Genomic DNA, 15000 nt, shown 5'->3' with positions numbered 1-15000 from the left:
TCGAAAAACGCAATTGTAAGCTAAAACTCTTACAGTCTAGTAATATTCAGTCATTTATCTTCATCTTGAAACAAATTCAAAGTCTCTAGCAAAATATTTAGATTTATGGTGAATTTAAAGAAAAATCTTTCCTTCCCTCCGCGCGTGGATTCTCCGCCACAAATCTCCGAAATACGTATGTCCCATTCTCGGAATATTTGCTCCGTTTCATATTAGGCATTTCATAGAGTTTTATATATGAAAATGTGCACAATTTCATGTAGAATAAAACGAAAAATATTTGAAGGTTGTAGCTTTTCTTATTTTTGAAATAATTGCATATAAAAAATATATATAGAAAAAAATTCGACATTCGGTCAACTTCAACTCTTCAGATATGGTCGAAAACTGCAATTGTAAGCTAATACTCTTACAGTATAGTAATATTCAATCATTTATCTTCATTTTGAAAGAAATTGGAAGTCTATAGGACAATATTTAGATTTATGGTGAATTTTAAAAAAGAATATTTGTTTACGTCCGCGCGTTACGAATTCATGAATTATTTTGTGATATCTTTTCTTGTGTTGCTTTATCGTTTTACAATGTGTTATATACCAAAATGATTGCACTCTGGTGTACATTACAAAAAAAAAAAGTAACTTGTTACCTTTAACCGTTTTGCGCGCAGCGCGATTTGAATACAATTATATATGAAATTTCGTTTTTGCGCTATCATATATCGCATTATTTATATATGATAATGATAATCTTTTTCATTTCTGATGGTTGCATACTAAACTTCAGGCAATGACAAAAAAAGGAGCCAAAAATGAACTCTTAATCTTGAAAATTAAGCGCGCTGTGATTTTTTGAAAAAAATATTTTTTCCGCTTCCGCGCTCACTCCGAAACCCCTCCGGCACACGGGAGACAATTTTTTATTTACCGCTCCGGCGTAAGAGGGTTATGTTTATCCAGCCTATGAGAGTATTTAGATATAGCAGATTGTATTGCTGTACTATGAAGTTAACACTTATGATAAAAGGGGTTCATTGGGGCAGAGCATCATTGACTAAGTAGGACAACAAGACACCCTAAACAAAAGAGACAATAAACTTAAAAATAAACACACATGTAAAGTACAATACTTGAAAAAATGGTCACTATGACTGTAGAAACCATTACACTTAAAACAGTATGCAACAGTAAAGCCTTTGTAGAATAAGAATACTGTAGAAGCAATGGGAAAATAATCATATTTAAAAGGCACTTTGTCACAGGATTGTCCATTGGCACCCCTCTGACAAATAATAAAATTAGAAATCACAATTCCTGTTATATCACTGGCATTTTGGAAATACCATACCCAATTTTGAGGAAGTAGAACTGCACTCTAAGTGGGAGTCTCATGAAATAAAAAAAATACACAACTAATTAAAATGAAATTTAAATCAGTTGAGAATATATACTTATTACAATAAAAACTAATCAGTAGAACAACTAGAGTATCTTCGCTCCACATGTATAGTCCAACCCAGGAAAAGATAGAATCTACTTTGAAATGATAAAAAAAATTACTATTATAAATTTGGATTTGCCTTTGCTAAGAACTATTTCCTAAAGAATGAAACTTCTCTAATTTTTTCACAAGTGTCAAGTATTTGTGGCACTGTTTGTTGAAAAATGATTTAAAGCATTTATAAAGTGTGCTTGCATGACACCCGTTCTGTGATTGTTGAATGTCTCGTTCTACCAAAGTTATTGTGATATTTCAGATTCCAGTTGATGAGCATGGTGAACAGATTGGTGAACCAATTACTGAATATATGAAAAGTGATCTTGTAGAAAATCAACAGTGCATACCAGTTGTTAGTCATCAACAAGTTCAGGTTAGTATTTTAAAGTTTCTTTGAAATGCAGTTTATATTTAACTTAATAAAACACTTTTTGATGTAGGAAAAACCTATTTTTGGTAGTCGCTGTGAGTTCGCAAAGGAGTTACTCTCATGGTCCCTAGAGGGCTCCATAAGATAGACCATCCACTTCCCAAGAATTCTTTTCTAGTTGGTCTCTGCCAGTATAGTACTACAGTTGACACTGATAGACAATAGGGCTCTTTCTCTTTACTACAGCGACTTCCTAAGTTCAGTTCCTATTCTCAACCTGTAGATGTGGCAACAGTGCATCGCATGTCGGCTATTATTGTGTCAACCAAGACTATTTACCCATTACTCTTTCAGGTCTATGCAGGATAACTGTTCACCCAAACCTAATGCTTTTTCATCAGGGAAAGTGGGTGGGTTTGAGGACTCACAGTGGCTACCAAAAATAGGTTTTTCCTACTTAATGTAGATTTTTGATAGTGTGGCCACTGTTTGCCCTCAAAGGATCTTACAGAAGAAATGACAGGTAATGAAATGACTTAAGCTCTTAAATTTCAATCCCAGCAACACAGATAAAATTTTTGGTCCAAGGTTGGGCCACAAGTTGTCAACCACATTCTTTATTCCAGATACCCTTAGGGTTTGGCTGAAAAGATCATGAAACCTGACATGAGCTTATAAATACTATTAGGATGTACAGTGGTACCTCGAGATACGAAATTAGTCCATTCCAAGGCGGCCTTCGTATCATGAGTTTTTCGTATCTTGAACCGCATTTCACATGTAAAATGGCTAATCCGTTCCAAGCCCTCCAAAAACACCCCAGTAAATTTCATAATAAAGCTAAATTGACCTATAAACAATGAAATACTACAACAATTTGGACCAGTAGTACTAATATGTATGTACCTGTAAATAAAGTGTATTAGTGTACATGGTATACAAGAAATACTGTACGTACATATGTAGTACCTGTAAATAAAGTGTATTAGTGTACATGGTATACAAGAAATACTGTACGTACATATGTAGTAAAATGTGGAAGCTTACCTTTCGAGTGAGGCTATCTCTGAAAGTGGCAACAGAGGAGGTGGACAAACGGCAGAAAACTTCTTATAGTACGTACGCTTAACTTTACGAAACATTAAAAAAATGTCAGGAAAACATAAACTAAACTTTATGAAACACATTAACAAAACTGTAACACTTAACTACAAAAAACTTAAAATTAATTTATTTTTTTTTTTTTTTTTTTTTTTTTTTTTTTTTTTTTACTTTTTTATACTTTACATTTTTTTTTTTCTTCAAAATTTCAATTTCTTCACCTTTTTCAACTTTGTTTTTTCGTAGTATCACTTGGTTCTTCCTTTTTTTATTATTCCTACTAAAGGCCTCTTTAAAAAATAACTATCCAAGGAAGATTGCTTCTGCCTGCTTTGAGACAATGTTCCTGAAACGACTCAGGCAAATGTCATCGAACTGTGCAAGCATACGACCTGTGTAAGCCTTTTTGGGGTGTCTCTTTTCTACGAATGATTGCACCTTATGAAAAGCAGCTAGAGCATCCTTAATTTCTGCCGTTGTCGTAGCGTCGTCGTCCTCCTCCTCGCTGCTGCTAGAGAACTCTTTTTGAACGACATTATGTTGCATGGCCTCCAACTCCTTCAGGTCATCCGTTGTAAGCTCCCCTTGGTGCTCCTCGAGAAGGTCATTGATGTTGTCTTCGTTGATGACCAGCCCCATGGACTTGCTGAGTGCAACGATCTCGTCAAGATCTGGTTGCGAAACAGTTTCAGGATCATCAACTGTTCCTGAATCTGCAGCACCAGCTTCGCCGACGTCGAATCCCTCGAAGTCTCGGACGGATACGGCATCAGGCCAGAGTTGTCTCCATGAAGAATTCAAGGTTCCTGCCAAGCTTGGTTGATGAGTCAGATGCATATCACAACATTGAAATGCTCCTTCCAAAATTCATACAAGGTGAGGTTTGTGGTATTGGTGATGTTGAAACATCTCTTGAAAAGATGTTTCGTATACAGCTTCTTGAAGTTCGATATCACTTGCTGGTCCATGGCTGGCGGAGAGGGGTGGTGTTAGGCGGAAGATAAAGAACCTTGATAAATGAATACTCCGCTAGGATATCTTCCTCGAGGCCAGGAGGGTGAGCAGGGGCATTTTCCAACACCAGCAAACATTTCAGAGTGAGACGCTTCTCTTCCAAGAATTTCTTCACTGTCGGGCCGAAACACAGATTTACCCACTTCGTGAACAAAAGTCTCGTTACCCAGGCTTTCTCATTAGCCCTCCACATCACTGGAAGCTTCTCCTTAAGCACTTTGTGGGCCTTGAAGGCTTGAGGAGTCTCCGAATGATACACAAGTAGGGGCTTCACCGTGCAATCCCCACTGGCGTTGGAACAAAGTGCGGGCGTAAGCCTGTCTTTCATAGGCTTATGCCCGGGTAGCTTCTTCTCTTCCTGCGTGATGTACATTCGACAAGGCATTTTTTTCCAAAAAAGGCCAGTCTCATCACAGTTGAAGACTTGCTGAGAACTGTAGCCTTCGTTGAGCGTCATCTCATCGAACGTCTTAATAAAGGCTTCGCCCGCTCTCGTTTCCGAGCTGGCCGCCTCCCCATGCCGCACCACCGAATGGATGCCAGTCCGTTTATGGAATTTTTCGAACCACCCATGAGAAGCCTTGAACTCTGGGGTTGGCCTTGATGTCCCATATCCTCTGTCGTCTTCGGCCTGGGCAATCAAATCGACGAAAATAGCGCTGGCCTTGTGGCAGATTGCCATCTCCGTTATCGTATCGCCAGTGATTTCTTTGTCTTTTTATCCAGACAAGAAGCAGCCTTTCCATCTAATCGCGCACGTGGCTCCTCTTGCTGGACAAATTAGTCACGCCCTTGGAAGTTGTAGCTGCTTTGATGACATCCTTCTGCTTAAGGATGGTGCCTATTGTCGACGGATTTCGGCTGTATTCCTTGGCGATCACACTCAATCGCATACCAGCTTCATATTTTTTAATTATCCCCATCTTCATCTCCAGAGAAAGCATCCTCTTCTTTCCTACTTCAACTTTTTTGGGACCCATGACTACGTATATGTACGTAATTAAGTTATGTAGTACATATACGTACGAAGTAAAGTTCTCACACAACACGATAAAGTAGTACTACAACGAAATCACTAACGAATTTACGTTAGTAAACGAAATCGTATAGAACGAACGAATTCCGCGTGCTTACGATACTGATGATGCCGCGAAGTGGCCAAAGAAGCACGCCGCTACGTAGATGCATGATGGGAGAGATGCTGACCAATAGGAAAACAGGATCTTATGGCGGTGACTAGCATCAGGAACCAATGGGAGAGCGGGAGGATGGTGGCGAGTCTATTCAGTAGGCGGCGCGCCAGTTTTAAAATTGTTATCGGTGGTCCTGGCGGATCTCTGACTTTAACAGCAACAACCTTTCGTATCTTGATCAATTTTCTTATGTAGAGCCACAAAAATCTTCGTATTTGCTTTCGTATCTCGTGTTTTTCGTAAGTTGAACCTTTCGTATCTCGAGGTACCACTGTATTGCCAAAGTGACTTAGCTAAATATGCTTGGTTTGATCGCAGTATTGTTGTACCTTTCCCAGCAATATCTTGGCATACTGGTTTTCTGCCATAGTGCCTATGGGGTCAGGACTTACCTTACCACTGATGCTCAGTGTAGTCAAATTTGTTTGAGGTCTTAGCAAGAATATTTTAAGAATACTGTTTCTGATGACCACCCTTTACACTTTGAGACTTGTTTGAAAGAAACATCCTTGAATACTTGAAACTCCCTTCCAAAAATGCTTTTAACTGCCTATCTCAAAAGTTCAAACACCAGTGTGTACTTTCAACTATTATCTTACATCAGTTATACCTTAAACTATTATCCTATTATTGTATTAATCTTTGAAATAATTTTTTTCTTTCCCACTGTTACCCCTACATTGAGGGGTTGGTTTCCTGATGTGCCTTTTCCACTGCCTTCTGTCAAAGGCATCATCCTCCACCAAACCTCTTCTCTCCATATCTTCCTTCACTTTATGTCGCCATCTAATTCTCTGTCTCCCTCTCGATCATCTTCCTCTAACAAGTTCTTCCCAAGCCCTCTTCACTTCCTCCTCATCATCCATCCTCAACACATGCCCATACCATCTTAACTCTCTTATCACCTCTGTAATCTTTACTAAGCCTGGCCTTCTTCTGTTTTCATCATTTCTCAATCTCTCAAGCAGTAATATTCCCATAATCCACCTCAGCATTCTCATCTCTGGTCTCGAGCTTTACTTCCTCTTTTTTTCTTAGAGCCCTTGTTTCTGCTCCATACATGAACACTGGTCTTACCACTGTGTTATATATCTTGACGTTTAGCTTGATTGGGATTTTCTTATCACATACCACTCCAACTACCTCTCTCTACTTCCCCCGTGCAGCTTTTATCCTACTGTCAACTTCAGCCTCACATCCTCCCTCTTGGCTTGAGGGTGCTGGCCGGCCAATATAGGGTGAAAAACGCAAAATCGTGAAAAAATTCATGGATCTTCGTATGGCAATGGAGAATGTGTATATGAAATATTTCTTCAAAATTCCTCTTACTTTCATAGTTACAGTGTAATTAGTAAAAGTAGTTCAATAAGCCAGAAACATTGATCCGTACAAGAAAATGCATTATTTCTTCTGTTATCGTAAATTTTGATCATTATTATCAAACAAATTGTGAGCAATGGCATCTGTAGAGATTCCACGAGTCACAAAATGGGAAGACTGAGCTTTACACCCTTCAGTGCGAGCAGAAACATGAAGGAGAGACACGTTCAAGTTTCACCTCTGACATTCCCTTGCTTTTATGTCTTGTTTTTCTTTGTTTTGGTAAGGTTTTCATCATGCCAAAGAGGAAAAGACAAGCAAAACATCTCGCTAACATACAGAGGAAGAAAGTTTGCTCTAATAAGAGATCAGAAGATCATAATATCAGCAATATTAGCAGAGTTGGTGAAGGAAAAAGAGAGAGCGTTGCATAAGAAGGAGCCTGACGCATTGCCCCAGTCTACGATCTTTAAGCAAAGGAATCTTCATTTATGATTAAATTATGATAAATAACATAGTTTTAGTTGATTAGTACCCAAAAAGGAATATAAAATTCACAATAATCAGGATTAATTAACATTGTCTTTCTACAAATGCAAAGAAAAACTTTGAATGCCCATATCTCAAAACTATACTTATTGATCTTCAAGTTCTGTCTTCTCCCTTAGTTTTAAAGCTATAGCATTGAAATTTGGTATATAACTTGAAAGACATTGTAGAACAATGAAATCTAGCCCTTTTTTCCAATTTTTGTTTAATTTTTTTTCTTACATTTTTTCTGATTATGGTTTATTTTTTACCATAATGAAAAAATTCATATCTAGCAAAAAATGACTTTTGATAGCGTAGTCGCTGTTTCGTCCTCAAAGGAAGTTACCCTCCCTGGTGTACGCCAGTTCCCTAAGGTGATCAGACTAATATCAAAGAAATATCTTTTAGCCTGGTTTTTTAGCTGGGTATTATGCCATAATGATAAACACTATGACAAGAGATAGAGTATAATGGACTCAAAAGACAAGAAGGGATTTTATCCTGTCTTCAGCAAATGCTATACCCAGTTTCCTACTTCAAAACCTGTAGAAGTGACTATTGCGCATCGGCCATCTTGTTTTATGTTTGGGCCCGCTAAAAGACCAAAAATCATTATTCTTCTGCATCACAGACGATAGTCTATCCTGCCAGTGCTCCTCTATCTTGAGATTTTTTTCTTTGAAATCAATCATGGAATTGCCGACATTTGAAAGTTAATGCTTATTTTTAAGATTTAGTTAAAATAGTTAGGGTAAAAACTGTGGCACAAGAAAACTTTATTATGAGTACAAAAATTGGTGTTTTGTTTACCCGTCTGGTGTTGTTTAATGTTTTGGACACGTGACTGGCAATACATGTTCCAGGCTAGACTTTATGAATGCGAAAAATTTTTTTAAATAAATTTTTGTTGGAATTTTTTTGCCTAAAGAACTATTCCACATTGTATTATTAGGTATTTCTACAGAAGCACTCCGCACGGACTGCAAGGAACGTAACCTCGGATACGACATCTACTAGGGATTGGGGCGTCTAATGTATTTCGCCGTGTTTAGTACTGGTCTTCGGGGGTTAATTACAGTTTTCCGAATAAATATTACTTAAAATTCTTGTTCAGTAGGTAAAACTGCATAGTAAAAGCGCAACTGCCATAGTCTAGGCCGCTGCAGATAAGTACCCTAGATCTACCTATTATTAATTTAGTTAATCTCTTTAGATAATGGTTTCTACAATTTCCGAGGCAGTAGCCTACATGAGCTGATAACCTAGCTGGTTTAGGACAAGTAATTTTAGACTAGGAATGGCAATTATCAGTAGCCCGTAACCTAAGATAGATAAACAGGCTACACCATTGTAGTTTTATTTTGCCATATTTAGTATGACTGAAATAAACCAAGCCGGATATTTCCTAGTGTTAAGTAGTGAACCCCTTATTAACATTATTAATCAAAGATGTTAGCCTAGATTACGTATTCTAAGGCTAGTAAAATTGGCAACAGCTGCCAAATGTAATAGTAGTCTAAAACTTGGAGCTGCATGTTAAGTGGTGGTTTTTAAGTAACATGTTGAAAGGGGTGCTGAAATTGTAATTCGAATTATCACTCTTAAGTTATGCTTAGAGTAAGTGTTGATTTACTTGTAAGGTAAAATAACCTAACATGAAGGTTAGTGTTGGTATGATGGTTTTATATAGGCTAGGTTATCAGTAATATAACATGCTAAAACTATTTGAGGCTTAGCAAAAATGTCCATTTTGCTATGATTTAGTATCATTGCCTATATGTGTGTATATATGTGTATATATATGTGTATATGTATGGGTTTCTAAACCAATTTATTAACAATTTTCAAAAATTACTTGACTCAGTAAATAGTAACTTGGTTATGTAGCCCAACTAAGCGATTAGGCTACAAATTAAATTTTTGTTGGTAATAAGTCAAAACCTAACCTTATATGGTAGGACTAGATTATACCAAGGATACTAACCCAAGTCTTATAGAAATCTTGCTTAGGTTAGTAAATAGTTAGTCATATATATGTGTATATGTATGGGTTGTATGGGTTCATAAACCACTTTATTAAAAATTTCAGAAATTACATGACTTGGTAAATAGCAACTTGTTTATGTATCCTAAAAGCGATTAGGCTACATATTAAATTCTTGTTGGTAATAAGTAAAAACCTAACCTTATTCAGTAGGAATAGATTATACCAAGGATACTAACCCAAGCCTTATTGGAAACGTGCTTAGGTTAGTAAATAGAGCTAGTTATAAACTAACTTGAATAGTATTGGGTGTTGTTATAATTAAAATTAAAACCTAAACATAATCAATACATAAAGACTAAGTTTAAGTAATATAAAAATAAACAAGGCTTCAAAGGTTATTTAAACCTCAAAAGGTTTGAATTGACGCAGATCTAGGTAATAACTCTGCATCGAGTATTTATATAAAAAATTACAATTCTCTAAAAGTAATTGAGTTGATAATTGAAATTTAACAATTGTTGTTGAAGATTTTTTTGCTTCTGTGTACAAAAATAATTTAGGTTGTGAAAGGGTAAAGTCCTAGATTTGCCCGGGCTGCCGAGAACAATTTTAAAACTGGCGTGCCACCAACTCGGTAGACACGCCACCATCCTCCCGCTCTCCCATTGGTTCCTGTTGCTAGTCACCGCCATAAGATCCTGCTCTCCTATTAGTCAGCATCTGTCCCATCATGCCTCTATGTAAGGGCGTTCCTTGACCATTTTTTGCGGCAGCGTTATTGTAAACAAGTGGAATTCATTCGTTCACATAGATTTTGTTTGTTAACGTGAATTCGTTTAGTGATTTCGCTTTCGTTGTACTGTAAGTTACTTTATTGTGTTGTGTGTGAACTTAATTACTTACGTTATTAGCTATGGGTCCCAAGAATGTTGCTGAAGTTCACAGAAAGAAGAGCATGCTTTCTATGGAGACTAAGATGGAGATAATCAAGAAGTGTTAATGTTTTCTGTCATTTGTTAATGTGTTTTGTAAAGTTTAGTGTTAATGTTTTCTGCCATTTTTTAACTCTTTCATATCCACTTAGTTTTGAGCACTGTCCCCAGATATCCGAGGTATCTGGGAGCGCTCGACAGTGCGAGAAAATAATTATTTCGATTATTCAGCAAAAATATAAATTTTATGTCAACAACATTCATTTTCTGTTTTTTTTTTTTTTTTCTAAATGTTAGTATTTTTTGGTGGAATAGTCAGAATAAGAGTCCCAGCCCTCTAAATACAAAAAATGTGAGTTATGTATTTAAAAAAAAAATCTTTATTATTATTATTATTTGATCATTAATATTAACATTTGAAAGTATTAATAAAAATACATATACGTACATGTACCATATAAACTCTCATCTCGGTGAGAGAGAGAGAGAGAGAGAATTATTATGTTTATTATTTAATGATATTTAATTTATACATAAAATCTTGAAAACCTATAAATTTCATAAAAAAATTAAACAGACTTTTACAGGGTTTCTCAAGAATTTGCAAATGTTCATGTTTGCGAGTCTGTGAAAAACTTGCTTATGATAATTAGTTAGGTTCCAATGAAAAGTTCGCACTATTGTGAATTCATGCAACTTGCTTTGCGTAAGATTGAGGTATTACTGTATATAAGAAAATGTAGGAGTGTTTCAACAGAGATCTCCAGTTTCAGCATGGATATAATCCAACCATACTTTCCATACAGAGTGGTATTGTTGAATAGATAATGTCTGTACCTTGCAATGTTGGGTAAGCAATTTTCACAGTAGACAAGATTTAAAAATAAATCCACATATAGAGGTCTTGGCTCAGAAAGGAGGATGTGTAGACGACATTCCCTCTTACTGTCTGGGATAGAACAGTGGATGATAATAGAATTAAATTCTTTGTCCATTGTTGATGTAATAGGAACCAATGCTTGTTCGGCCAATTTGGGTTATTAATCCCTTGTGGATGGGTAACATATTTGTATGTTTACATATAGCTTTGGGGTAATGTCCGGGTAGCATACATATTTGTTTAAGATTTGGCGCCATACAGTTTGAATGAATTTTGCGGGAAAAATGTTCCTAGTTCCGTATACTATCACTACAGGCAGTCCTTGGTTATCAGTGGTCTCAGCTAATGGCGATCCAGTTTTATGGCACTCGTCTAGCCCCATAAAATCGGCGATTTATGGTGCTATAAGGGCCAAGTTTCGGTTATCGGCACCATAAGGTGCCAATAATAGAGTTATGGCGCCATAACATCCGTACCAGAGGCGCCATTAACCGAAACTTGGTGCCATACGCACCATTAATTGCCGGGTTTCAGTTAATGGGGGTTTTCACTTATCAGCACCCCACCGATAACCTGGAACTGCCTGTATTGGGAACTCTTTAGATCTTTGTATAAGAGTGGGAGCTGAGCTCAGAGACCTTCAGTCTGGCTTGAGGTAGCAAAGAGAAATGTTATCACAACTTCCCATCAATTGATGCATTGTAAATTGTACAGTAAATATGCTAAGAATTTGTTCCTGGTTTTGGTTCTTATCATTTATAATATTTTCTGAGCTTTACTTTCAATTTAACAAAATGAAATAGAAAAAAAATATTAGAAAGATCTGGTTTTATGGGGCTTGTCTAGCGCCATAAAATTAGTTTTCACTTATCAGCACCCCGCCGAGAACAGAACCCCACTGATTACAGGGGACTGCTTGTACCTTGAAGTTTGTTGAAAACCTTTGAAATCTTGGACAATGGAGAGAAAAAAGGAATACAGGTGGTCCCTGGTTATTGGCTGCTTCGCTCTTTGGTGCTTCGGTTTTATAGCGGTTATAAAAAATTTTCATTAAAAAATAAGGATTTTTATGGTGCCACATTCAGTTATCAGCGCCATATGTCAAAATCGCTGTTAAGCGAAACATGAAAGTCTAAGGGAGTAAAACATACTTATGGAGCTCTTATGGCGCTGAGACACTTATGGCGGTTTTATGGTGCCGATAACCGCATATGGGCACCATAAGGTGCCATAAGAGCGCCATAAGTATATTTTACTCCCTTAGACTTTCTTGCTTTGCTTGGTGGCGATTTCCGCTTTATGGTGCCTGGCCAGGAGTGGAACCCCTGCCGATAACCGGTGACTACCTGTATCGTCTTCCATTTGTTCCAGTCTTGTAGGTATGCATCTCTTGCTGTTGCTTGATTGTGCAGGTTTGGAGACATACTACACTGGGAGTTGGTGGTTTTTGCATGCGGCAAACGGATCCACTGCGGATGTGGAAGCATGTTGGTATTTATTGAAAAGAGTGATTTTCTAACATCCACTCGGTTGAGGCTGTTGTGTCCCTTGATAGAGAGTCTGCTATTACATTGAGAGACCCTGTGTGGTGAATTGCAGTCAAGTGCCACTTTACTAAGAGGAGGTGAACTTAAGCCTGACCTCTTGATGCAGGACATTACATTCCTGTTGCTAGGAGGACCAACAGAAAAACAGAAGACAGCCATGCTCCAGAAAGTTGCATGATACAATCCTAGTGCGGTGACCACCTACTTGCACTTGATCCTCCCAAATAGTCTTCTCAACCTGTCAAGGAAGCATTTGTGTGTATTATCACTTGTACAGATGGAGGAGTTAGGGTGACCTATTTTGCCAGAGACCACTTCTAGGTTCACAGCCTAAGTATCTCCCCAACATTCTGACTCCTTTGATGAAGTTGATCATGATTTTTTTTTTTTTGCATGCTATAGCCAGTTTGTTTGCATTTCTTAGTTATAATCTGAGGATTGAGTCCCACAGATACAGACTGTAACAGGCTCACCATGTGATCCAACTTATGTCTGGAAACACTGAGCTGTGCAAGGAACCTTTTCAGGTCCTTCCTAATTCCGTTTTGAGTATTGGTAGGGAGAAACAACTGGCCGTGAAGAGTAATAGCATCTACTGGGTGTAAGGCAGGATTTGTTCCAATTTGTTAGAAAATCTTTTGATTGGCGTCCATGGTGGGCCCCCAGATTACCAAATCGTCTAGGTAGGCTAACAGTTGAATTCCTTCTTTTCTGAGATATTGGAAAACTGCTGCTAATTTTGTAAAAACTCTTTGGGCAATGTTTGGTCCAAAGGGCATGACTGAATCTTTACATATCCTCCTCTATCCGGAACCCGAGGAAGGGGCAGAAGGGAACGGCATCAGGGACGTGCCAGTATGTGTCTTTCAGTTCTATAGAAACGGTCCAGGTCCCTTGGAGAATGATTGAACATACTTGGGCAGCAGTAGTCATCCAAAACTTGTGACAAACAATGTGTTTGTTCAATTTTGATAAAGATCACCCTTCGTCAGGAGAATCCTTCTCGGGGACACTGAAGAGACATGCTTGGTGGCGAATACGTATACATATGTTTTTCTGTGGCTCCCTGTAAAAGGGCCTTGTGCACATAATCTGCTAAAGAGTGGTCTGGTTTTTGGAAAAAACCTCTAAAGAGGGGGAAGATGTGACCATTTCCACCCTAGCCTGTTGGAGATTTGGAGATAATTGTGTTCCCAAGAGGAGGACTTCCATTGCAAGTGATGCTGTAGAAGATGACCCCTAATCATGCAATAAATAGAACGAAGAATCTGATAATAATAAGTTGAAGCAAATAAAAGGTGGTGTTAAAAAATCAAGTTCATCATACCAGAGAGAGACATATGCAAGTAACTCTTAACATGACTCGAAATAGGCCATACTCCGAGACGTGGACACTTAATGAGCAGCCCACATGATCCAGCTCCCAAATGCTCAGAATACAAAGTGATGATAACAATTAAATATGTTGTGTGAATGTCAAAAATATAACCAACATTGGTTATCAGCTTTTGGAAATTAATCGATTGGCGAAATTTTATGAGAGTCAACAACTTTTTCAATTGCCCAGTTTTGATATTTATGAAGAAATGTGAATTAATTGATAAAATATAAAAAGTAATTTATGAAAATACAAAAGTCTGTGTGGCAATTAATGAAAATAACTAAATTTTAAAATTCTCAAATTCTGATTTTTAAATTGTCTACATGGAACCTTGACTAAATCTATTTAACGTGTATATGTGTTTTAGTATAGAGGCATGTGCCTTTTTGCATATTTTAACAACTTAATTTTTCATTTATCAGTAGTCCCAGTACTTCGCCTATGGCCTAGACGTGATACTCTTATGTTAGTCCTTCGGGCCAACACTCGGAGCCATTAACCAGCTCAGTGGTCAGGTTAAACTATTAAAATAATAATAATAATAATGATGATGATGATGATGATGATGATGATGATGATGTCCCCTTGGGGACACAACATTATCTTCAGTGGACTAGGGTGGCAGTGGTCTAACCCTCCCCCACCTCTAAAGATTTTTTTTCCAAACATCGGACCCCTCCTTGGAAGAATACATATGTGCAAAAGGCCCTCCTGAAGAAAACCCTTGAGGAAAATGTTTGTTTGTCTCCCAGTATGTCTCTTCAGCTTCCCCAAGAACGTTTCCTCCAAATGGAGTATGATCCTCAACCTGTTTAGTTGAAGAAGCATGTTTGCCACAAGTTCAGGGTGACAGTTATTACCCAAGTATGTTTGTTCATTCCATGTGGGACCTGAATTGTCTCTATATATCTGAAAGACACATACTAGCCACCCCTGTAGCCATTCCCATTCCTAGGGTTTTGGATAGGGAAGGAAACTGATTCAAGGTCATGCCTTTTGGGTTAAACATTGCCCCAAGAAAATAAACAATATTTGCAGCAATACTTGTCCAGGAACTCAGAAAAAAAGGAATTTAACTGGTGGCCTACCTAAATGATTGGATAATTTGGGGAGCCACTGGAGAGGAGTGCTTACGCATCTTGAGAGTGTTAGTCGACAGACTTCAGTCAAAAGGTTTCCTGATAAACTGGAACAAGTCCTGCCTTACACCCAGCAGGCTTTTATATGGTCCTGTTCTTTGTTGGGCT

The 15000-nt window shown here is 37.7% G+C and overlaps 1 protein-coding gene across 4 annotated transcripts in view; it reads left to right on the top strand.

Annotated features, from left to right (window-relative positions):
* The window catches only part of LOC135216120 (trithorax group protein osa-like), a 596580-nt gene that overhangs the window by 530917 nt on the left and 50663 nt on the right, over window positions 1-15000 (top strand). For all 4 annotated transcript variants that reach the window (XM_064251166.1, XM_064251168.1, XM_064251165.1 and 1 more), the window contains exon 12: window positions 1757-1870. In XM_064251166.1, coding sequence (XP_064107236.1) covers window positions 1757-1870 — 114 coding nt within the window. The remainder of the gene's footprint in view (window positions 1-1756; window positions 1871-15000) is intronic.

Source organism: Macrobrachium nipponense, chromosome 6 (genome assembly GCF_015104395.2).
Source record: "Macrobrachium nipponense isolate FS-2020 chromosome 6, ASM1510439v2, whole genome shotgun sequence".
Lineage (NCBI taxonomy): Eukaryota > Metazoa > Arthropoda > Malacostraca > Decapoda > Palaemonidae > Macrobrachium > Macrobrachium nipponense.
This window is presented reverse-complemented; position numbering and strand designations above follow the sequence as displayed.